At 46.6% G+C, this 26,327-nt stretch overlaps 1 protein-coding gene across 1 annotated transcript in view; it reads left to right on the top strand.

Moving 5' to 3' along the window:
* The first annotated feature begins 3,548 nt into the window (after positions 1 to 3,548).
* Positions 3,549 to 26,327, top strand: part of IBA57 (iron-sulfur cluster assembly factor IBA57) — a 170,912-nt gene continuing 148,133 nt past the window's right edge. The window contains exon 1 of the mRNA XM_078662710.1: positions 3,549 to 4,343. Coding sequence (XP_078518836.1) covers positions 3,549 to 4,343 — 795 coding nt within the window. The remainder of the gene's footprint in view (positions 4,344 to 26,327) is intronic.

Raw genomic sequence — 26,327 nt, 5'->3', positions numbered from 1 at the left:
TTTAAATCCACTGATTACGGGGTTTTGTCGGATCCGGGACGCCAGGATTTCGATGATAAGTGTAAATAAGAGAGGCGACAGGGGGCAACCCTGGCGGGTTCCTCTCTGGATCCGGAATTCCCGAGACAGGCTACCATTCGCCCGTACTCTGGCCCGTGGTGCGGTGTAGAGAAGTCGAACCCAATTTCTAAATTTAGGCCCAAATCCAAATTTTTCCAGGACCCCTTCCAAAAATGGCCAATGGACCGCATCAAAGGCCTTCTCTACGTCGAGGGAGAGAAACCAATGTGGGGATTCTCTGTCTTTTACCTCTTGCAGCCAATTGTGTGTGCGTCTAAGGTTGAATTTAGTGGCCCTGTCAGGTAGAAAGCCGGTCTGATCTAAATGTATCAGGTCTGGTATCACCGACCGTAGTCGCATTGCCAGAACTGTCGCGAGGAGTTTCACCTCGGTGTTCAGGAGGGAAATAGGTCTGTATGACGCACAATCTTCTCGTGGCTTACCCTCCTTATAAATTGGGACGATGGTGGTCGTGGACAGATCAGTGGGGAGCTTGCCCTCCTGAAATGCACGTAAGAAAAGATTTCTCAGGTGTGGAGCGAGGATATCCACTGTGCACTTGAAGAATTCTGCCGGGAAACCATTGGGTCCCGGGGTCTTTCCCGATCGTAGTCTAGAAACGACCAAAGAGATATCTTCAACCGTGATGTCGGCCTCCAATGTCTTTATGGCCTCCGGGTCTAGCGTGGGCATTTCAGTCTGGGCCATATAGAGAAGAGCAACGTCGCAAGACCCCAGGTCTCTGGCGGTGTAGAAGCTCTCATAGTGGGTAGCAAAGGCGTCAGCAATGAGGGTATCAGTGTCGACGAGTTTGCCGTCTGCTGCCCTAACTCGCTCTATCCAGCGTGCCGCCCGTTTCTTTCTACTGAGCCATGCCAATAGTCTACCTGATTTATCTCCCACGTCATATAGACGATGGAGGGTGGCCAGGTTCTGAGTCTTGGCCTCGTCCGTCACTAAGTCCCTATAATGTCGCTGCGTGTCTATGAGGTTCCGCAATACAGTGGGGGATTTCGTAACTAGGTGTTCCCTTTCCAGGCCCAGTATAGTCTCTTCCACCTGTGTCACCGTGCCCTGGAGCTTCGTCCGTTCCTCGCTTAGTCTGCTCATTATCCTGTCTCTCATGACCGGTTTCAAGGCTTCCCAGAGGGTGACTCCCGAGTCTACTGACCCATCGTTGTCGGCCAAATAGACTCGTACGTCAGCCCGGATTCCCTTCAAAACGGCGGGGGTTTTTAGGTTCCAGGCGTCGAACCGCCAAGCGGTCCCAGCCTGCAGTCGTTTTGGTCTCACTTGTACCAATAACGGCGAGTGATCCGAGATTCCTCTCGCCTTGTAGTCTGCAGTAGCGTCTGGGGTTAAGTCCTGTCTGGACATGAAGATGTAATCTAGCCGGGAGAATACCTTGTGTGAGGCTGAGTAGAAGGAGTATGCCTGTTGGTCTGGGTGTAACCACCTCCAAATATCAGTAAGGCCGATTGTGTGAATCAACTGGGCCAATGGGGTCTGAGTAGCTGTGGGAGGTGGCAACCCAGAACGGTCTTTCGCCCTATCCATGACATCGTTGAAGTCACCCCCCACCAATTGGATGGTGTCTGCCGATTCGAGGAGTATGTTGGCTAGTATTTTAAGTGCGTTAGCCTGAAGTTTGGGGGGTGCATATACTGATATGAGCGTGTACTGGCGTCTGCGCCATGTTCCCTGAACCCCTATACAGGTCCCCTGTGGATCGTCCCACGTGCGAGTAATGCAGAATGGTGAGGAGTCTTTAAGATTATGGCCACCTCCCTGGAATCCGTAGTGTATCCCGCGTGGGCCAGTACTCTATAGCGCCCTCTGGCTAAGAAGGAGCAATGAGATCCCTTCAGGTGTGTTTCCTCTAAAAAAATTACATCTGGTCCTATTCTTTTGAAATACGCGTTGACCAACCCTCGTTTAATCGTGCTGGCTAGGCCGTTCACATTCCAAGACATGATGCTAAGGTTACGGTGGTCGGTAGAGTGTGTCCCTAGTGTACTTGCCATTCTGAGGTATCAGTGCAGTAGCGTGAGTGATTCCCGAGGCATGAGCGTAGAGCGGTGTGATCAAATGCATGACTGTATACAAGCAACCGTCCCCCCCTCCCCCTTCCCCAACAACTTCCCCATCCAACAGTTTGAACGACCCAAAACCCCCCCACCCCCACCCCACCTTCTCCTCCCGTCCCTCCCATACTCATAACCAGCAAAGCACAGGACGTCCAGGCAGTAGAGGTCTATCGCCCACCCTCACACCCTCCCAGTCAACCTAACACCAGGGCTCCAGCCGCAGTTGTCCCCGGCTTGACTGTCAACTTAACGACAGTACGGGGGAACCCGAGCCCTAAGGGCCCCTAGGGGCGATAATCAAGCAAACAAGTAACAATAACTTCAGTGTATAAGTAGAGGGTAGTGGGTGCAACTTGCGTGTCCTCGGCAACGGTGCACTGCCACCCCGGATATCCGTGCCACAGTTCGTTATGAATGGGAATCTTGCGTGTCCATGCCATGGTCATCAACACCTCCCGTCGCTCCTTGTTCCATCTCACGGATCGCGGGGGAGTCGCAATCTTGATACATTGCAGGGTCCCCTATACACACGACACACAGTGGCTGGATGTGCATGGACGGTACGCGTTTATCAAGGGGAGGCTGGGGAGTGAGCCCGTGGTCTTTGGCAGTGTGTATGCTCCACCCCCCCTACAAGACGCTCTGATTGAACGACTGTTTGATGTATGGACTGACGTCCCACTTGTGCTGACGATTGTGGGTGGAGATTGGAATGACGTGATGGACGGGAGACTTGACCGCTGTAGGCCCGGGGGAGGTCAGCTTTCTGATACTACTACACGATTGAGCAGAATAGTGCGAGGGATGGGATGGATTGACACTTGGCGATATCATCATGCATGCAATCGCGAATATACCTTTGTCTCTGCGGTCCACAAATCCTTCTCTCGCCTAGACTACCTGTTCGTCCCGCAGCCCTGGATAGGAAGAGTCCACTCTACCTCCGTACTTCCTAGGGGCCTGTCGGACCACTCCCCGATCGCACTGACATTGAGCCTAGGTGTGCGGCGACAGCCGTTTCGCTGGCGTCTTTCCACGTGGCACTTGCAGCGCGATGACTACCAATCACACATGAGGGAGGCAATAGCGCATTACTGGACGGAGAATGAGGACCCAAGTGTGGATGCCATGACCTTGTGGGAGGCCCTGAAACCTGTGCTTCGGGGCGTGGACATCGCGTGGTGCGCCGCGAATCGTAAGGCCCGCACGTTGGCTCTGGCGGAAGCGGCTGACCAGGTACGAAACCAAGAGGCGAACTGCCTGACAGGGGAGAGTGGAGACGCAGTGAATATGCTACTGCACCTCCAGCGGTCATACACCTCCTTATTGCTGGATGAGGCCCGACAGACTTGGCTCGCTACGCAGAGCAGAATCTATCAATGGGGGGACAAATCTAGCACGATGCTATATAGGCTATGTCAGGATACATATCAAGCCCAGCCCCTACCGGGACTCCGAGATGCCGCGGGGAGCCCTATCTCGGCTCCCGAGGTCCTGGCCCAGACGTTTGCTCAATACTATGAGACACAGTATGCCCCCCGGGAATCCCTCCCAGCGGAGGAGATCGACAGATTCCTCGCAGACCTTCCACCCCGGGCGCTCTCGGATGAAGCCCGGGATCGACTGGACCTCCCGCTGTCGGCTGAGGAGCTAGGAGAAGCTCTAGGCGGACTAAACACGGGCAAGGCCCCTGGGCCCAATGGGTCCCCCTGTGAATTTATGAAGATGTTTCATCTCCAATTAGGGCTGCGCTATAAGAAGGCCCTAGAAGTGGCTAGAGACCGTGGAAGACTGCCAACAGACTGGCGACATGCCGAGATAGGTTTTTTTTGCAAACCGGGGAGGCCCCAAGATAGCCCGGAATCTTATCGTCCGATTTCGTTGCTGAACTTTGAGGCGAAAATACTGGCAAAGGCTTTGGTGAACCACCTTCTCCCATATATCACGGACCTGATCCATGCGGACCAGGCAGGCTTCATGCCCCACAGAGCAACGAGACATAATATACGACGCGCGCATTTGGTGGTGGAGGCGGTGCGGGCGGCGGGCATCCCCGCGGCCCTCCTGCTGGCGGATATAGATCGCGCCTTTGACTCCCTGAGTTGGCCATACCTTCGAGCACTCCTCCTCCGACTCAATCTGGGCCCACGTTTTCTGTCTTACATTCACTTGCTGTATACGGACCTGACGGCAGCGGTCAGGGTTGCGGGGGCGGTCTCCAGCTCGTTCCCCATTGGTCGAGGCACCCGGCAGGGACGCCCTCTCTCACCTTACCTATTCGCCTTGGCTATGGAGCCGCTCGCGGCTTGGGTGAGGATGGATGCCCAATTGCGCGGAGTGGAATGGGTGGGGGGCCCATCTGATAGGATTGCACTCTACGCTGATGACGTGCTCTTCTTCCTCACAGACCTCAATAAATCGGGGCCGAGGGTCCTGGAAATAATGCGCATTTTCGGTGAGGTGTCCGGTCTTAGACTCAATGTACAGAAGTCGAAATTGTGGGTCCTGGGTGACGGGGGGACCTTGGGTCCCTGGGCCTCGGTCCTGCAGGAAGCGGCGGGAGGCCTTAAATACTTAGGTGTCTTTTCGACGGATGTACCGGGAGTGTCGTGGTCCCGCAACATAGTGCCAGTCTGGGACAAGATCCGTTCGGATATGCAGACGTGGTCCAGGATGCCCCTGAATGTCTATGGCCGCTCAGCCATCTTTAAGATGGTAGCCCTGCCCCGTATTCTATACCAACTGCAAAATCACCCGTACCCAGTTCCGCCGCATTGGTTTCGGCAGGTGAACTCTGCCTTGGGTCGGTTCCTATGGACTGGGGGAGCAGTGAGAGTGGCGCTCCGCACCTGCTTCCTGTCGACCTACTGTGGGGGACTGGCCACGTCGGACGTCCAGTCCTACTATCAGGCGTCGCACCTGCTTGTCCTTAACAAATGGTGGTATGGGGATCGAGGCGACCCGACCTATGCCCTGGAGAGGTATATGATGGACCCGGACACGCTCCATACTATCCTATACTCGGCAGCTATCCGGAAAAGACTCCCGATGGTCACCCAGGTAGTCTTCAGAGTATGACGCGACGCTCTCCGCCGCATGGGATGGTGGAATAGGCTAACGAGTGAGACTCCTCTGTGGCACAATGGGAGGCTGCCCGGTTTGGCTTCACTGCGGGGCTTTGAAGGCTGGGACGCTATTGGCATCTCGGAGCTGGGCCACGTTCTAAAGGGCTCAGTCCTCAAGTCGTTCCAAGCATTGCGGGATGAATTTGACATGCCCCAGTCTCAATTCTTTAGATACCTACAGCTCCGACACGCCCTGACCCCCACAATAGCAAACATAACGTCCTTACCGGAATTCAGTCCCTTAGAAGCTAAGATATTTATGGGGGAATTGGAAACAAAGAAAATTTCCACCATATACCAAACGCTGGTTACCCATTGTTCCCCTTCTCTTGATACACTGCGGGCGGTCTGGGAGGGTGAGCTGGGGGAGTTGGAGGAGGAGGACTGGAGGGAAGCCCTGGAGGCCCCTAGGGGAGCAGCGATAGCAGTGCGCCTGCGATTTATCCAATTTAAATACCTCCATAGGGCATACTATACGAGGGAGCGACTGTGGAAGGCGGGGCTGATAGCCTCCCCGGAATGCCTGAGGTGTGGAAGTGCGATAGGCTCCTTCTTTCATACGGTGTGGGGATGTGTACGGCTGCAGAGATTTTGGACTGGCGTGTGGGACTGTCTCGAGGAAGTATTGGCATGGGAACTCCCTCGCACACCGAAGTTGGGCCTCCTCCATGTTATGGAACAAGTGGGGGGTAATAGGTACAAACGTCACTTGCTTCTTCTGGGTCTCACGGTGGCCAAGAGGGACATAGCCCAAGCCTGGAAAGCCCCCAGAGCTCCGCTGGTGGGGGTGTGGAAGCGAGGCATGGACTTCAACATGGGTCTGGAACGCCCAATCTTTGAGGCCAGGGGCTGCCCCAGGAAGCACTATTGGATCTGGAAGAAATGGGCAGATTATAGGGGCCTGCTACTGGAACCCCCGGCGACACGAGCCACTGATATGGACCTCATTCGTACTGCCCCTGAGTGAACTGAACCACATGCTGCTATTACGATGCTTAAGCTCCTGTTCTGGACAATGTAAACACCGTGCAGGGTGGGGGGTGGGAACTGGGCTGGAATACGGGGAGGGGGGTATAGGGAAATGTTGATTGAATATTTTGACCTTTATTGCTCTTATAAGCTCACTGTCTTCCCGCTACTATGGAAGCAGTGTCTCTTTTATATTCTGTCAACTGCTAAAACCAAATAAAATTTGTTCTGAAAAAAAAAAAAACAGGGCAAATATTAGGACATAGGGAAATAATGCTCCTACTTCCTAATGGTCGACATGTTTCTAGCCCTCTAGGCTATTCTTCAGGACTTAGCATATTTGGTTGTGTAATGCCCAGTTCCGCTCCTGCTGCTGTATACTAACCACAACATTCAAAACTACATTAGGCAGGTGCATACATACTTAATACCACCTGAATATTCTTTATGAATACACAAATTAAGATACTGGATAATATAAAGCATGCCTTATAAATAACTGTCACAAATGTTATTGGATATATGGAAATTAAAATATAATTTCTGCACACAAATGCATTGCAAAAAAGAAAAGAAAAATATGTAAAAAATGTTCTGGCATGTGGCCAGATGAAATGGACATGTTGTTTTCTCCTGCTTTTTGTTACAATCTCTTATCTTTCACATATGTTTTAAGAACATTGAAACTACACATCCCACAATGTTTCATTATGAGCAATAGTGGGAAGCTTGTACATATATATAAATTGTAAAAGGACTCAACCGTGAACAAGACTTTGTAGTCGAAGCGCGTTGGTATTGGTGTGGTGGGTGGTAAGAGATGACCTCCGCCTAAAGACAATCCTGCAACAGACTCCTGGAGTGTAGCATTATCCTTTTGTTGAATAATATTAACAGGTCAGGGTTCTGTCCTGATCGCTAGCACCCTTAGATGAGCGTGCTGTCACTGGAAACCGGGTTGGATGAAGTGTGTGCGTGTGTGTGTGTGTGTGTGTGCGTGCATGTGTATATTTTATTTTATTTCAGGAAAATTAAAAGGTGTGGCTAATTCCAGACTTAATAATAACAATCGTTGGCAAAGCCAATATGTCTGGAATTGGGTAATGACTTATTTTTTTTTTTTGCTTGACGACACACATTGTATGAAAATAAGCATTGTCTAAAAGCCAAAAGATTTTTTTATTTAAAAGCACACACTACACCACTAGTGACTGGCACTAAAGAGTGCTAGTTTGTAAGAACCAAGAACAGTAGTAAATGTATGAAATACTTTGTTCAGAACCTTGTAAAAGCGTGTTATTTTGCATGTAGAGGGAGCCTTTACCTTATCGAACCTTGAAGGAAAATCTATGCCAGATTTCTCGCCCTTTCTAGACTTTGTAATTCGTTGACCTGAACTTTACTAAATTCTTTAATTAATTTCTGTATTTTCACTGAGCTTTGCACTCTGATTAATTGATCCTGACTATTCCAATTGAATTTTGTATCACGCGGCCTACAGACCCTTTTAGACAGGTTCCAACAGTATTGCACATTAAAAGGACTAGAAATTAATACAAAAAAAACAAAATACATGGCACTAAACCCGCACAAAACTTTTAAAAGGAATTTAATGTTAAACGGACACAAATTAGACTACGAACACAGTTTTACATATCTGGGAGTCCTGATAGATTCTTTAATGGGATGGGGCCCACAACTAGAAAAATCAAAACTGGTGTTCAAACAAAACTGTTTCCCAATATTGCAGAGACATAACAAAAGTGTGAATAAGGCGGTCACCCCAGCAGTAGAGCTTTTTAGATACAAGGTTCAATCAGCCTCACTGTATGGGGCGGAAATTTGGGGGCCAGTGTGTAAGAAAACCTTTGAAGCACTTGAGAACAAATTTATTAGGGGTCTTTTAAAAGTTCCCATAAATACCCCACTGATACCCTTATTTCTTGATCTAAATATTAAACACACAGACCATCATGCAATATTGAGACCAGTACTGTTGTGGGTTAGATTATGGACAACTATTGAACTATCTGATTACAAAAATGGCTTGAAAGAAGTCCTTGAGCTCGATAGCGACAGGAAAATCTTTTGGTTCAAGCAAGTTAAAACCTGGTTAATGAAGCTCGGATTAACACATTTTTGGAACGAGCCTGGTTCTTTAAATTCAGTTTCCAAGAAAATACTCAAACTGTCCTTTTGGTCATATGTGAGTCACGATTCCGTGTATACAAGAACACTTGGTCCTCTTACAGAAAAATTCCTTATGGTAAAAAATGAGGCATCATTCGAACAATTTCTTGATGAAATCGAGCCACCACTGGCCAAATCTCTGTATATAAAATTCAGATATGGTACATTGAGGTCTAAGGCAACAGAGAAAAGATGGGGGAAAATAGATAATGACTATTGCAGTTTATGTACCAATAATCAAAGGGAGGACATTTATCATATATTGTTTTTCTGCCCTAGCTACGCTAAGGCAAGGAAAAGATGGATACTCCCCTTGTGCCGTAATATTGGTTCTATCTCCCATAGGGAGGCTGGTAGGATCCTTAGTACGGACACCAGTCAAGTAATTGTGTTCGGAATCAGTAAATTTTTATTGTGCGTTTATCTTATTAGACGGAAACTAAACCTTTCATTCTAAATAAGGAAAAACTGCCATCCTGAAATCTAGCAAATCATGAATTGTGTCTAGCTATTTGTGTCTTCTCAAATTTACGGTTGTTACTACCAGTTTAATGTTTTTAATTTGATTTTTAAACATTTTAACATATTTATTCATTTTCTGTGTCAAACATAAATTTGTAATTTAGTGTGTCCAAACATGATGAAATATAGATTTATAATAGGGTGCTTAACTATATTGAATTGTAAGTTCTATGTGGTGAATCTTATTTTGTTTTGTTATATTTTATAGTATCTTTTATGTTGCAAGCCAACGAAATAAAGATTAAACTTGACTTGACTTGAATTTTGTATGACAAAATGCTGAAAATAAAACCTTTAAGGTTTAAGAGTTCTCGATCTGTCATTCTTGTTGGCCCAAATGGGCTCTACATGCTGAATTGAAATCACTGTTTATTAAGGTTTACATTGAGATGTAGGTTCAGCAGCAAGCACTAAAATCCTTAAAGGAATTAAAAACCTCTCTTTGTCCATCAGATTCACAGAAGGGTAAGAGTTGTATCACAAGCTCAAAATCTGTTAGCAGAGAACTTTTCCAACCGGACCTGTTCGATTTCATTTGGACCAACATACGTAAAGTGGCCTTAGAGAACGAGAATTGTAGCTGTATGGTTCAGCTGGTCTTGCCTCAAGATTGAAATTGACTATGATTCAACCTACATTCCTGATTCCTGATGTGACGATCGAGGCGACTGTCCTAGAGATCCCGAAGCTGGTTTTTGTATAATATCAGGGAACGGCATTGCACATGTCTATTAGAACAAGCATTTACAATGCAACGGTCTCGCCTTTGCAAAAGTTAGAGCTATTGGCATTGTAAATGACAAAATTGTTATTTATGTGTAGGTTTTGAAAACAGATAAATAAATGGCATTGCCATTTACAATGCCAATAGCTTAATCTCTCGCAAATGCGGGACCTATTGCATTTGCACCCACACACACACACACACACACACACACCCACACACACACACACACAGAACCACACACACACACACAGAGCCACACACACACACAGAGCCAGTCACAGACACACGGAGCCACACAGAGCCACACACAGAGCCACACACACACACACACACAGAGCCACACACGCACACAGTCACACACAGAGCCACACACACACAGAGCCACACTCACACACACACAGAGCCACACACACACACAGAGCTACACACAGAGCCACACACACACACAGAGCCACACACACACACAGAGCCACACACACATACACAGAGCCCCAGAGCATAATTCCAAGAGCCAATGTAGTTTAAAACTCACTTGTGAAGAAGCATCTGGGGCACCATTGAGGCGCTGACAGCTCATTTGCTACCGTGCGCCTGGGGGTCCATCACTGGGTGCTGAGGTAAACACCCTGCGTCACGAGGCCGCCAGAGACTTAAAAAAAGTCCCACTACTCCCAGGCCCGCCTTTCCTGTCACACACTGAAAACATTTTAAAGCATTTTAGCAGATTATGTCACAAAGAGGGGTGCGGGGGGAGGACACTTTCTTTGGTAAATGAGTGCTCGGTTTAAAAGGGAATGAAGAACCTTTGACCATAGATTGGTCATGACCTATATCAGAAAATCTATTAAGCCAATAGATGTTGCTTGTAGGTAACTCCATGTCACTGAAATACATGATGTTTAATGAACGGAGTGCATTCTGGGAGCGGTAGTCTTCATTGTGGTATAAATAAACTTGGAATGAACCTGGTCAAATATTGTCAGAGCATACAGGAAGCAGTCACCAAGGCGAAAGAAAGAAACTGCAACAGGTAAAGGCATCCCAAGAGCAGCTTAATAGAAAACCCCACTTCTCCCAGGCCTCGTCCCTCCTCTCCTCTCATGCAATGAACGAGCACCAGCACTGCGCCCCCCATCAAGCCCTACTCACCGGAGCTCCTGGGTGTCCCTTGATGACTGGACACGCAGGGCTCGCACCGCGGCTGCGGGAACCCTGCCTCTGGGATTCCTGAAAGCTTCGTTGGGGCAACAATGCAGGGCAGGTTTCAGGTAGGAGGCATCAAGGGCAGCAGGGAGGCAGGAGAGTGAGGGATGCACGGGGTTCAGGTACCCACTCTCCTGTAAGGTGTTTGACCTTAACCCGGAACTTATTTCAGTAACAAGAGCAACCATCCGGTTCGATGTGCCGCTGACTAATGGACATGAGAGATACTGAGAGGTGGCGATACTTTCGGACCATAAAAGACTCCCTGGGCGCCAGAGGTAAATTTGGAGGGAGAAATTGTCAGAGTTTGGATGGAGCGGAAAGTGAGCAGGTTGTTGGGAAAATGGGTGGCCGTACAACCCAGTTTTATCAGGAATTGCGCTTCCTAACTCTGGTCTCAGTGAACCTCCCCTACCCCTTATACATTATTTGTCACTGTTCCGTGTATTGAGGGAAGACAGGAGAGGGGTGGGTTGTTCAGACAGCAATGTTTAGTGTGTTGCAGTTGCGGGCAAGACAGGAGGGGCGCATTCAGACGGCAACGTTCTGTGTGTTGCGGTCAAGCCAATAGGAGCATGTTCGGACGGCAATGACAGGAGGAAGGATAAAAACTTAGTGGAAACGAGTAACGTCGGAAAGACTATAGTGAGATGAGTGATGAGAGATAGCATGTGCTGGTATAGGAGAAGAGAATCAGTGCAAAGGCTAGTAATAAGACTCCGTATTCTTTAAGAGGTGAAAGAGACTGCGCTGACTTTGCCGAGAGGTCTGTGGAGAAAAGTTGACTGCAGTTGCGAAAGAGATAATGTCTGCAGCTGTGGGAGACTGCAGAGGTGGTTTGAATTGAGGAGACTGTCCGGTGGGACAGCGGTCAAAAGCAAAGAAGTGCTTTAGACGTGCAAATAGAAGGCTGGACTAGTTCAATCAATTCAGTTTCAAACTTTATTTGGGAGCTTTTTGGCAACCACAACAGTAAATCACACTACAAAAACACATTAAAAGAATTCAGAATACATCGGGTGCAAAATACCAACTTGTTATCAGAGCATTGATCTAAGGGCACATATGGCAATTTTTAAAAAGGTTACCAACATTAAAAATAACGTCATCATTTAGAAATAATACAAATCGAATAGGTCGGCATTGGTTAGAATCACACCGATATCTTTTTAAAAACGGGTTTGAAAGAAGCCTGGTATAACTTGCATACAAGTTACAAACAAGTGCCGCACCCGCGCTTTACTTTTAAAATGTTACAAGTAAAGCGTGGGTGCCGCGATTATACAAAATGAATGAAATAGAAAAAAACATCTATTTCTTTCATTTTGGTATAATCACGGCACCCGCGGATTACTTTTAAAATGTTACAAGTAAAGCGCGGGTGCCGCGATTATACTAAAATGAAAGAAATAGATGTTTTTTCTATTTCTTTCATTTTGGTATAATCGCGGCACCCGCGCTTTACTTGTAACATTTTAAAAGTAATCCGCGGGTGCCGCAATTATACCAAAATGAAAGAAATAGAAAAAACATCTATTTCTTTCATTTTGGTATAATCCCGGCACCCATGCTTTACTTTCAAAATGTTACAAATAAAGCGCGGGGTCCGCGATTATACTAAAATGAAAGAAATAGATGTTTTTTCTAGTTCTTTCATTTTGGTATAATCGCGGCACCCGCACTTTACTTGTAACATTTTAAAAGTAAACCGCTGGTGCCGCAATCATACTAAAATAAAAGAAATTTCTCTTTCAGAGCCATCCCGCTCGGACGGCCTCAGCCTGACTTACTGCTGTGTTAAAAGGTTTATCATCTTCTTTATGGGGCAATCTGTTTCGCCCCATAAAGAAGATAAGAAACCTTTTACCACAGAAGTAAGTCAAGGAAGCCAGTTTTAAAGGGACGGGGCTAAAGGAGAAAGAAGTACGTCACTGGTACCTCTTTTCCAGTGGCTGGCCACCGTTTTGCATGAATGGTGATGCCAGCCAATGTAAAAGAGGGGCGGGGCTTAACCTCGCAAGTGAAACGTACTCTAAGTCATTAAATCTCTCCAGCTCGACTGCGCATGTCTGCGCAGCCATCGCAGGCCGAGACCTAAAAAGTAGACCAAGGAAGTGCAAGTAAGGACTTGGAATTCGAGAGAGAATTTCTAAGATTTTGAACTACTTATTAAGTAACTTTGATTTATAGCCTTGTAAGGACGTGGTTATTGTCATGTAAATATTTTTCATTGAATACTGAAAGCAGTTGTCACAGTCCTCAAACCCTCAGGGTCAGTGAAATGCTTAAAAGGTCTACCTCTATATAGCACCAAGTCTGTATGCTATTGTAGCTCAGATCATTAGTGTGGCAAGGTGAGGGAAGGGGATTGGGAAGGGAATAGCAGAGAAGGAGAACTGTAAACAAAATAAAAAACAAATGTTGTCTCTTTTTTAAAACCCATTCACTCTTCCTATCTTTACCTGGACTGATTTTCACCTGTAAAACAAAGTTGGTTATTTTCCTTATTCCAGCCACATCTGCAATTATGAGCATTTTGGACGACATCACAAAGACAGTTCCAATCAGTGCCACAGTTCACAGTAGAATAAGGTCTTTCCATCTCCAACAAATCAAAACGAACTTGTCTTGAGCTTCATTTCTCTTTTGTCCTTTGCTCAGTTCAAATTTACAAGGTACGGACCTTTGATCTCCCACAAAATGAAATAAAAATGCATTTGGCTCGATCTTTTTGCCTTTATTCAGACTCTCTAGATAAACTAAATAAGCTTCCAGTGACCCTTTCTGAAGTATTGCAATCTTCTCCTGGAGAGTTTCTTTCAGAGCGTTTTCACATAATGTTCCTTTTTATTTAATAAAACCTTAAATGAACTCTTGAACAATTATTGCCGTTACTGGAGCTAATTAGTGTCAACCTGCGTCCTTTGATTTAACAGTTCGCTGTCTACAATACAAAGCCTGTCTGGAGCTTCACTCCAACACCCAACACCAAAACTATTGCTTTCGTTTTCAAAATAAACTTGCCTTGGTTTGAATATTCCTCAGCAGCACAGGAGTGCTCCTTCCTGGAAACCAGTCCAATCTCTCAATTCCACTGAAAACCTTCCTTTGAAGACATGTGCTTGATCGGAGCTTGCCACCTCTCCGGATGACTCAGGATAATGTCCAAGGAGCCTAGGGCGGTGTAGCCTTTTATAGCAAGCCTCAATCCAAGATGACCTTGTGATAGGACTCCTATGACATGTTGCCCAAAGGTATGCAGTCCCTTTTAGTTATGTGTACAGGAACAAGTTTAAAGCATGTGGAAGGGAGCAAGGTAAGGTAAGCATGTTCAGTTGTCTATGTTTAGGGCATGGAATACGTATTCTCTCCCCTCGGGCATTCCATTATAAACTGGCTTTGTCCACAGCATGAGAATTAGAAGGTGCCGCTATTGCAACATCTGACCGTTTTCCCCCTCTCCCGAGCACCTTCGAGGACAAGGTTTATGAGGGAAAAGCTGATGAACTTGAACCACCAGTCGTGGGGCATGTACAGTGGTTGCAGAATCCTAAGAGTCATTTTCCGGACCATAGCCCTACCAGGAAATCAAATATCACAGACAAGACCGTCGCCTCTTGGCATCCTTGATTTTACGGACCTCGTACTCCCCATTGCTTTACACCTTAACAAAAGGAGGTCTCTTAAAGGTGGTGTTCAAAGCTGGCTTAAGAAGTGCTGCATAGAATACCGATGAATTAAAGTGGTTGGAAGTTCCAACTTATTAGTTACTGGATTCACATGATGGGTCACTTCAAAAGGGCCAATGAATATCGGATGAAATGGACTCCTTATCTTGAAATTTATATTTTTGGTTGATAGCCACACCTTGCTACCAGGAAGATCTCCGTGACCTTCTATGCAATGAGGATCAGCAATTTTATTATAGTTTAGCTGTGTCTTATCAAGATTGTGATTAATTTGTTTGTCGATGTTTTGCAATTCCTTTATTCCCTGATGGACTTCAGGTACAGTACAGGAAAACAGAGGGAAAGAAATTGGAAGGAATCGTGGATGGACTCTGATGGTGCAATAGAAAGGTTATTTTCCAGTTGTTCAATGTACTACACAACACAACGCATGATATTACCACCCTAAACCTCAGAACCCAAAAATCTCATCAGCAGTGTCCCTCGTCCCTCAGCCCAACGCTCTTCAACGTATACATGTCACCCCATTAAGTCATCGTCAGCTCGCACGGCATCAGCATTGTCTCATACGCCGATGATGTCACACTGCTCATTCTCTCCCTCACGGATAGATCCAGCGCTGCCAAAACCATCTTCACCAACTGCATGATTAACATTGTATCGGTGATGAGAAACAACTGCCTCCAGCTCAACTCTGACAAAACGGAAATCCTGATTTTCAGAAACAACCACTCCCCATGGGATACCTCATGGTGGCCCTCTGTACTGGGCTCCACACCCACCCCTACTGATCATGACATGAACCTTGGGGTGATCCTAGACACAGACATCACCATGAATAAAAAGATCAAGGCTGTCTCCTTGTCATGTTTCCTCATCCTGCAAATGCTACGCACGGTTTTCAAATGGATCCTGAAGAACACCAGACGAACGGTCACCCAGGGTCTAATAACAAGAAGTCTTGACTGCATAAATGCCCTCTATGCCGGAATCCCAGCTGGCATCCTACTCAGACTCCAAGCCACCCAGAACTCCACCGCCAGACTCACCGTGGACATTCCACGAAATGTCAACATCTCACCGCACCTCAATGCACTCCACTGGCTCCTAGTCTAGGACATGCCTACAAAGCTCTCCGCAAAATTGGCCCACTATATCTCAATCACTGTCTCAAGTTCTACCAACCCACCAGAAATCTTCAGTCAACCTCCCAGGCTTTCGCATGCACCACTCACATCAAGAAGACCAGATGCGGGGGCCGATCCTTCTCACACATCGCACTCATAGTCTAGAACAACCTACCGCAACACTTCAGAACCGTCCCCTCCCTTATGGACTTCTAAAATAAGCTAACGACCTGGCTCTTCTAGAATAAACAGGCATAATTTCATCTGTCAACCTTTCATGGACCCTCGCTCCAGTCAGTGCCTGAATACCCTCATGGTTGATTAGCTGCACTTTACAAAACCACATAACATACCCATGTCGTTGGAGGCAAATTCTGCCAATGCCAATAAACTGATGAATGATTCACAGGCTTCAGAAGTGTAGCATCGTACAAACTGTATTAAGGTTTGGTTTAAGCGCTCCATCCACTCGTCAGATTGTGGGGGATAACTGGTGGCTAAAGTTGGGGTAATTTGAAACATAATACACCATGAATGCCAAAAGCGTGCAGTGCATTGAGAGCCTCTGCCAGACAAAATGTAACCTGGGATTCCATTCTATCTGACAATATTTTGTAGTAGTAGTTGGGTTTGACTGGAAGAAGGTAGTTGTTTACAAACAATGAAATGACCGAACTTGGTCAAGCTGTTTATTACCACCAATGTAACAGTATTCCCTTGATCAACAGCAAGTCCATAAATAAAGTCAGTGAATTTCCAAGGTTCTTCAGGAACTCTTATTGGCTGTAAACTTCCTTTTCGACCTGAATGATTAGTATTAGCCAAGCACAAGTTTCACGTCTTTTAACTAATGAGTGAATGTCTGACCTTAAGGTAGGCCACCAGAATTTTCTCTGAATTAACTCTATTGTTTTTTCGAATCTGGGTGGATTAGCCATCATTCTGTTATGGCATATTGTATTGATAAACCTTTTAATTGACTATATGACTATATGAATCATGTTTAACCCAAGCGTGAGCCAGGAGCTTTAGCACCGCAATTTAAAGTATAATTTTATCTTTGCCACAAATTGAATTATTGTGTGGGAGGAACTCTTATTTTATTATCACTGCTATTTTCGCCGCTCTTTTAAAAACTTACCGCATTGCTGCTGCCACCTTCGAGGATTCATTGCACGGGACAAGGGAGGGAGGTTGTGCGCCATCTTGGGGGAGGATTGTCGAGCTTGCAGACTAGTGTTTGCCGACTTGCCTGCCTGGCCACTTCCTGGGTCACTATAAATGACCTCACTTAGGCGCCTGCGCAGCAAACCAGACTCCTGAGGCGTGAGCCGGGAGCTTTAGCATCACGATTTAAAGTATAATTTTATCTTTGTCACAAATTGAATTATTGTGTGGGGGGAACTCTTATTTTATTATCACTGCTATTTTCACCGCTCTTTTAAAAACTTACCGCATTGCTGCTGCCACCTTCAAGGATTCATTGCACAGGACAAGGGAGGGAGGTTGTGCGCCATCTTGGGGGAGGATTGTCGAGCTTACAGACTAGTGTTTGCCGACTCGCCTGCCTGGCCACTTCCTGGGTTACTATAAATGACCTCACTTAGGCGCCTGCGCAGCAAACAAGACTCATGAGGCGTGAGCTGGGAGCTTTAGCATTGCGATTTAAAGTATAATTTTATCTTTGCCACAAATTGACTTATTGTGTGGGGGGAACTCTTATTTTATTATCACTCCTATTTTCGCCGCTCTTTTAAAAACTTACTGCATTGCTGCTGCCACCTTGGAGGATTCATTGCACGGGACAAGGGAGGGAGGTTGTGTGCCATCTTGGGGGAGGATTGTCGAGCTTCCAGACTAGTGTTTGCCGACTCGCCTGCCTGGCCACTTCCTGGGTCACTATAAATGACCTCACTTAGGTGCCTGCGCAGCGTACGCGCTGCTGGCGCGCCGAAGGCGCGCCAAAGGCAAGCCCGTCTACGCCCGTCCGCGCCAGGTCGACGCCAGACGCCAGGACCCCTGCACCCTCCACTGGTGAAATTCTCCGATATTCCCGTGAAGAACTGATGGGGCTGGCCTCTGAGTGCTTAGCGGTACCGTGGGCCTTTCACGAGCCGAATTTTGTGTGCAATTTTTGCACCTTCAAGGTTAACGGGGTGGGGCAGTCTCTATGTACTCCTAATCAAACCGTATACAAATTTCTCAGTTTAAATTGCCGCTCTATGGTGAGTCACTACGCACAAATATTTGACCTCCTTATGGCTGAGGCCCCTGATGCCCTCTTTCTTACAGAAACTTGGTTGACCCATGACACAGTAGCAGAACCAGGGCTCGCCCTTCCGGATGGTTTTACCTTATATAACATCAATAGAGAAGGGGGAAGAGGGGGCGGTATAGCGGTAATAGCCAAAGCCACGTTTGCCGTCAGCCTGCCGAAGGAAGAAATAGCGGGCTGTGAGAGTGCTCTATTTAGAATAGAGCTTAATTGCAATCTGACTATGTCTGGCCTTTTAATCTATAGACCCCCGGGGCCCTCTGAGAATTTCCGTGAGGACCTTGTGAATAAAAGTGGACCTATAGCTAGTAAAGTAGCTAACTTTACTATCTTGGGAGATCTTAATCTCCACCTTGAGCTGGAAGGAAAGGCTGAGATCTCCAATTACTTAGCGGACTTAGAAGCTTTTCAGTTACCGCAACTGGTCCTGGAGGGCACACATGTGGCCGGGCATCTACTTTACTTGACCCCATCTTTTCCAACATAGAATGCCTAAAAACCCTATCCCCGGTTCCACTGACGTGGACTGACCACTCAGTTATTCCATTCTCTCTGCTGTGGCAGGGCAGAGCCGAAGTGGTCTATCCAGAAGTCGTGGCCAAACGGCCCTGGTATAAGTTAGATCAGGAGTCGCTCGCCACTCAGTTGGCAGAGCTGAGACCTCAACTCCCTGCGGATATCGAGGAGGCACAAGAGTGCTTTCATGATTGGCTGGTAGCTGGCCTGGATAGTTGCATTCCAGCAAAACGCGGAGGTAAGAGACGTGGGCCATCTAATCCTTGGTTCACAGATCTACTAACGCAGGCAAAGAAGGGCTGCAAGCAACTGGAACGTGCCTGGCGCCGCTCTTATGAGCCTTCTGCCAAAATAGCATACCGAGAGGCAGTGAAAGATTATCACAAGCTCATCCGCAAAACGCGGGCTGAGTTTGTGGCCAATAAAATCCTGAGCAGCGCTAACCCAACTTAGACCATCTTCACGCTGCTTAAAAACATGAAGAGCGCAGGCATGCCGAACACTTCCCCCGTTGCTTCAAATCATCACTGTGAGGTCTTAGCTCACCACTTTGTGGAGAAAGTGGAGCGGATCTATCAGGGCCTCTCAACAGGGAATCCCCCTAGTGAGGATGCTCTGTTGGAAGGGTCAGATGCTGAGCCGAGTGGGGGCTTGTCGTGTTTTCCATTGCTGTCCCTTCAGGAGCTCGAGATGATAAGTGTAAAAATCAAGTCGGGTTTGCCAACGGATCCAATGGCGGCGACCTACTTTCACCAGTCCCTACCTTCTATTGCCCCCGTGGCTCTCGAACTGACCAACTTGTCATTGAAATCAGCCTCTGTTCCAAGGGCGTGGAAACACGCTAAAATCATCCCACTATTAAAGAAGCCCTCACTTGACCCGGACGATCCTGGTAACTATCGCCCCATTTCCCAACTTCCGTTTATGGTGAAGGTGGTGGAGGCACATGTTAATTCCATCTTGTCCAGATATATAGAAGAGCACAATATCTTTGACCCTTCTCAACACGGGTTTTGCCCCGTCACAGCACTGAATCAGCTCTTCTTGCTGTTACAGAGACTATCCGAAGTCGGTTGGATGAAGGCGACTTCGCGGCCTTGGTCCTGTTGGATCTAAGCGCCGCGTTTGATACGGTGTCCCATGCGATCCTTCTCCAACGGCTCTGGACAATCAGAGTCAGAGGTGAGGCTCTGGCCTGGATTCGATCCTTTCTGGAAGGGCGATCGTTCCAAGTATCTGTGCCTCCTTTCCATTCGCAGGATCATGCCCTGTGTTGCGGGGTACCCCAAGGCTCTATCCTAAGCCCACTCTTATTCAACCTATATGTGGGACCCTTAGCGGAGGTAGCCAGAGGCAGGGGTCTGTCCCTAGTGACGTATGCAGACGACACCCAGCTGGTGATTGCTTTTTCTAAAAAATGTCGCGCCAATTTGGAGTCCTTCAAAGAGGATCTGGCTATTATCTCAGACTGGATGAAGGCTTATTACCTTCAACTAAATGCCAGCAAGTCCGAGATTCTTCTATATGGGAAGGACCAGGAGCTCTGGTCTGAACAGTGGTGGTCTGAACATCTGAAACCTGCCCCGCTTCTGAAGGAGGCGGTAAAGAACCTGGGTGTTTGGTTCGATTCCGGATTAACATTTGAGAAACAGACCAGAGCTGTTGCTGCTGTCTGCTTTGGGCTCCTGAGAGGACTGAGGCCTTTGCTTGGTCTCTTTCCGCCCAGCGTTTGCCAAACCATCATGCAAGCCTCCATTCTTGCGAGGCTTGACTATGGCAACGCCCATTATTTAGGTGCCAACAAGACAAGTATCAAACGCCTGCAGAGGGTCCAAAACGCGGCAGCTCGCATGTTAGTGGGACTCCCAAGATCTCAATCTGTTGCACGAGTGCTTTTGAAACAGCATTGGTTGCCGATCGAAGCCCATATTCAGTTTAAGGTGCTGTGCACTGCGCACAAAATCCTGAGACAGCAAGCCCCTATTGGGCTATCAGGCCTGCTAAAGCCCTATTTGCCTAGGCGCGCCTTGCGCTCCGCACAACACGGTTTGGTCTGTGTCCCTCGAGTGAGGAGAGCAAGGGCTGGGGGTCGCTCTTTTGGTTTCATGGCAGCAAAACTTTGGAATTCTCTTCCAGTTAGCATTCGAGCGATTCCTAATCTTCTGATATTTCGGAAATCATTAAAAACATGGTTGTTACCCACTCTGTAACTTTTCGCGTTTGTAAATCTCCCTGATCTCTCTGTCGGTTTCTGGTTATGCTGAGACGCCTCGTCGCTGGGGCAGCCATGCGCATTACAAATCCTGTATAAATAAATAAATAAATAAATAAATCTTTCCACTTTGAGGATTGAATTGGCTTTCTTTACAGAACGTAATAAATTGTTGGCCTTTACGATGCAAATTACTTTCTGTGGGTAAGTAGTTGAGTGAGCATGTAAATCAGGAGTGGGCAAACCAGATTCCTGATGAGATAAGGCATTTCTATTCTCAACTCTCCAGGATAAAAAGTGACAATTAAATCAAAATCCACAAAGAAATGCATCCATTGCAATTGTTTGGGGTTAAATGGTAAGCAGAGTGCATGAATTGCAAATTTGGATGATCAGAAAATACAGTAAGTGTATATTTGGCTTCCAAAAGATAATGCCTCCAATCTTGGAAAGTTCCTCTGATAGCAAGTAGATCCTTTTTAGCTTTTGAGTAATTTATTTCAGCTCCATTCAACTTTCTTGACATAAAGGCTGCAGTGTGCATTTGACCTGTTTTCACACTACTTTGGGATATGATTGCTCCTATAGGCAGCTCAGGGGCATCAGTCTCCACAAGTGAATCACACTTCAGGATTCTGGTAGACTAGAATAGGGGAAGTGGTGAAAGCCTTCTTTAAAAAATTGAATGCCCTTTGAGCACCTTGAGACCAAAAAAAGGGAATAATTTTTCTCACGTGACATGTAATTGGGGCCACTAGATGTAAAAATGGTAAATGAACCGGTGGTAATAATTAGCAAACCCAAGAAAACATTGGACTTCATAAACATTTTTGGGCTGAGGCCATTCTTGTATTGTTTTGAATATGTTCTCTGCCATTTTTAGTCTTGTGAGGTAGAATGACACCCAAGAACTCCACCTCTGTCACATGGAACACACACTTGCTTAACTTATAAAACAGAATTGTCGTTCTCCAAGCTAGCAAGACAAAGGAGACACGGTGAGCGTAGATTTTTTCATGAACAGAACAGACAAATATGTCATCAATGTATACAATAACGAGTCGGTCCAGACAATCTGTTAAGACATCATTCAAAAAGAATGTGTGGATAACAAGAGAAACAAAGCTAATGGGGAGAGATAAAGGAAGCGAAAATAAGTACAACGGGTATAACATCTTTTTTCATGTTTTTTGTGTTAGTGTTTCGCGGAGTTCACAACACCTTAAAGGGTAGCAAAGAGAAAGAGAAGAACATGAAATGGAGCACCATGTGTGATGCGACTTACAGAGGGAAGAGGAGAAACACACCACAGGGGCAGACAAGCGAGAAGGGAAGATTGGGAGCAAAGAGGGAAGGGAGATGGACATTTAGAACAAATTTAACTAGAAAACTGTTATGGGAGATGTAGCAGGGTGGTGGTGCATATTCTTGCGTGTGGTGTCAGGAACATTGCCTGGCACCTGAAATCCTAGCTTTCACACCTGACTGCATTGTGTGATTCTGGGCTAGCATTCCCATGCATGGCTACACCTTTTATCTCCCCAGATTGAGAGGGTTTGCAACCAAGTTTACCATTGAGTGTAAAGAGAGTATTAGCACCTACGTGTAAATATGTTTGCCATTGTGTTATCAGGGAATAATTATGCCCCAGCTAAACAGGTCTGGCTTAGGTAAAACTGACAGACATATTAACTGTGCTGTTTTTGACTATACAACGTACTCTGGTATACTTGCCAAGAGCTTGTTTTGCTTTCTTTTCTGGTGTTAATAATACTACCGTTTTCATTTTTTATTTAAGCTATGTATCGGACAATCATCAATTTTAGCTGCAGGACCACACGCACAGCTGCTCCCCTCTGATTTACTTGGGCATTATTTGGTAGTTATACAAAGCGCTCAAGCTTCACGGCCACTGCCTCATGGTGCTGAAGTTCCGCTGTTAGCTTGCAGTGGTTAAGTGTTGGTTGGGCTCTTGCTTCCAAGCTAGCAAGTCCCTTGGTCAGGTATGTAAGAGAGCCCTGTGGCTTGATTGACTCTTAAAGCAATAAGGATACTGCCCAAAGCAGATGCTACACACGGAACAGCTTCTAGGCACTGAAGCGGTGTTATCGTGACCCTTCGTACTGGTACTTCTTTGTACCACCCGTGGGAAGATGAGAGGCTGAGTGGAGCAGGTTGGTTCCGACCCGCGGTATTCCGACTACCCCTGCATTATGCTTTTTGCATAATGTCAAACTCAGCTCTCCACATTGTGCGCTTTGTACAGGGGCGAATGTTCACAAGGAAGGGTCGGGAGAGACCTGGTGACCCCTACATTATTATTATTATTATTATTATTATTAAAGGCTTTTGTAACGCGCTCTATTACTAAAAAAATAGTATCCTGGCGCGGTGAAGGCTGAACAGCAGAAGGTGAAGACAGATCGCAGAAAAAATAAAAATGAAAAAGGAATTAAACTGTGGCGTTAAAAAGGTGAGTCTTTAATCCTTTCTTAAAAGCACTGAGAGTAGATGCAGTTTTTATATGGAGGGGAAGAGCATTCCAGGCTTTAGCGGCTCTAAACTGAAATGGATTGGCGCCCAGTCTGCAATAGTTAAATTTAGGGACGGACATTTGGCACAGATTGGCCGATCGAAGGGGGCGGTTAGGAACATACAGACAGAACCTTTTTCTCAGGTAAACTGGGCCTGTTTGATGGATAGCACGATAGGAGAGCACTAAAATTTTAAACAAAATCCTGTGGGCAACTGGGAGCCAGTGAAGAACATGGAGAAGGGGTCGAGCACTGGAACGCCTAGGTGTATTAAACAAGAGTCTAGCAGCGGCATTTTGTATGACCTGAAGACGATGGATCAGGTATGCTGGCAGTCCGCAGAACAGTCCATTCGCATAGTCCAGCCTAGAAAGTATCAGGGCGCGAATGACAGTCTCTTTAGCCTCTTTCGGGAGGAGAGGGAAAAACCTGCGTAAAGTTTTCAGGGTAGAGAAGCAGACCCCAGTAAGTTTATTTAAATGGTTCTTTCCGAACCAGACTCCTAAGTTTTTTACAGGGCCGCATATGGCTTTTGGGGGGGGTAGGTCAGCAGGCCAAAGACGACCACTAAAATCATCAGGGAAAGAGCCATACAGCAGGATCTCGGATTTACTTTCATTGCACTTTAGCTGGGCAAGTGCTAACCATTGGAAGACAGAGGATAAACAGAATTGGGCCGCCGACGTATCTAAATTATCTTTAGACCAGGTAAACAGGAGTTGTGTATCGTCGGCATAGGCCATAATTTTAGCCCCTAACTGTTCAGCAAGGTAAATCAGAGGGGTAAGATAAATGTTAAAAAGCAAAGGGCTTAAAGTAGACCCCTGAGGGACGCCTGTAGAAAGTAATTTAGGGGTAGAAGCAAAGGGGGGCATCCAAACTTGTTGTGTACGATTAGTTAAAAATGAGGTCAACCAGTCAAATGCAGGGCCAGTGATGCCTATAGCGGCTAGTCTGGAGAGTAAAAGAGAGTGAGGTACCGTATCGAAGGCCGCAGAGAGGTCTAGTAAAATCAGAGCCACTCTGCCACCTTCGTCTAAACACTCTCGAATAGCCTCAGATATTTCGACTAAAGCCGTCTCGGTGCTATAGGCAGCCCTGAAACCGGATTGAGCTGGATGCAGGGCCTCCGTGGTTTCAACAAATTTATCCAATTGATTGAAAGCAATCTTTTCGCAAATTTTTGCAAGAGCTGGCAGCAATGATATTGGCCGGAAGTTGGACGGAGTGGCATGATCTAGTCCGGTTTTTTTCAATAGTGGGAGCAATTTAGCTTGCTTCCAACAGGCTGGGACGGTGGCAGTGAGAAACGAAAGGTTAATGATCTGAGTAACCTCGTTTCCAACTGTTTCCGCTAAACCCGCGAATACTCTAGCCGGACAAGGGTCAGAGGAAGATCCCGATTTTAAGGCAGCAATAATAGCAATAATGTCAGGATTCAATTGCGGAGCAAAATTAACAAATTGCTCAGTACATAGTGGCATTAAAGGGAGAGAGGCTGCTAAAGGCGATGAGAAACCATTGCTAACAGTTTGCAGGTCATCCTGAATCTTAACAATTTTTTCAATAAAAAACTCAGATAGTTCTTCACACCATTTCTCAGTTGAGGGCAGCAAAGGTTGTGTCGCACAGGGAGATACAAAACTTTTTACAATCGTAAAGATTTCCTTGCTGTTGTTGTTAGCTTTATTGATACGACCAGCATAGTAGCTGCTTTTGGCAGATCTGATGGCTGCGTAATACTTTTTTTGCGCAACCCGCAGATCCTTCTTAGCCTCGGGGAGATAGGCTTGTCTCCACATCTTCTCCAGCTTCTTACAGCCTGATTTAAGGTCGCGGAGGGCGTGAGAAAACCAGGGTTTGGAAGGGGTAGAACGGAGTCTACAAACCCGGCTGTTATTAATTGAGGCAGTGGTCGCACGTTCAACCCATAGGTTAAATGCGCTGGCTGCCGCCTCAATTGTGCATTCCTAGGTTGGTGTCTGTTCTTGGCGTTCAGTGGGTGTCTGTGTGTACCATTACTGGCTGCGCTGTGCTGGTGCATGCAGCCGTGAATATTGTATGTGTTCTTCATGAGCAAGCTCCCCACCCCCTCCACTCACAAAAAAAGGAAACAGAGAGCATGCCGCGCTGCTTATTAAAAGCATCAAAAAATGAAAAATAGACTTTGCCGAGCCGCGCCTTTCATTGGAGTGGGGCGAGGCGGGGCTTGAAGAATGCCCAACAGAGTTTGTCGAGGGGCGCCGAGTAAAAGAACAGTGCGGCTTGACAAACTATTTTTTCAATATTTTATGCTTTTAGTAAGCAGCTCAGCATGCCGCGTGTGGTGCGCTGCTTATTAACACCGTAGCTGCTTCGAATGTTCCGCGCCAGTGCGGAACGTTCGAAAAGCAGGTGGGGCTGCGTCCGCCAACGGTCGCTCGCAGCACCAGCCAGGTAGTGCTCCCATCGGCCAATGGCCGACGGGAGCACGGAACGGGTTAAAAGTATAAAATATTATAAGAATAGAGTTTGCATCACGGCCGAATGAAAAAAGAAACTGTTTACCAACAAATGGAAGGAGCAATGTTGACACTGCCGGGGGAGGGCCCCGAGGCCAATCTGGAGCATCGGAGACAGGTGAAGACACCACTCGAGGGAGGGGGGCTAATTGAAGGAGACAGTGTAACATGCCACTAGTAAAAGATCCAGTCCTGATGGGTCGTTTGAGAAGGAGACAGAGCAGTAATCAAGAAGCCTCATTTACAATCAACAGCCAGCGTTTACCATGAATGATGTTGCCAGCCAATGAAAAGGATGGGTGGAGCTTCCACTCCACTTCCGATATCGCCTTGATTACAATAGATCTCGCAGAGCAAGCTGCGCATGCACTGCTAGGCGAGACTCAAAATGGGGTAGTTACTACAACAGGTGGAAAGAACCTTACACTACGGTTTAGAAGACATATAGTGCATTCATTCACCACAGCTCAAGCTTTTAAGGATCCTAATTAGAATTGTCTTTAGAAGTGTGAATTTTACCGGAGTAAAAATAATCTTAAAAGTCCATTAGGACAGTGCACGGAACCCAACGTATAATGCAAGGAAAGGAA

The sequence above is a fragment of the Lissotriton helveticus genome, chromosome 10 (assembly GCF_964261635.1).
Source record: "Lissotriton helveticus chromosome 10, aLisHel1.1, whole genome shotgun sequence".
Classification (NCBI taxonomy): Eukaryota; Metazoa; Chordata; class Amphibia; order Caudata; family Salamandridae; genus Lissotriton; species Lissotriton helveticus.
The sequence above is the reverse complement of the archived record's forward strand: the minus strand, read 5'-3'. Positions and strand labels throughout refer to the sequence as shown.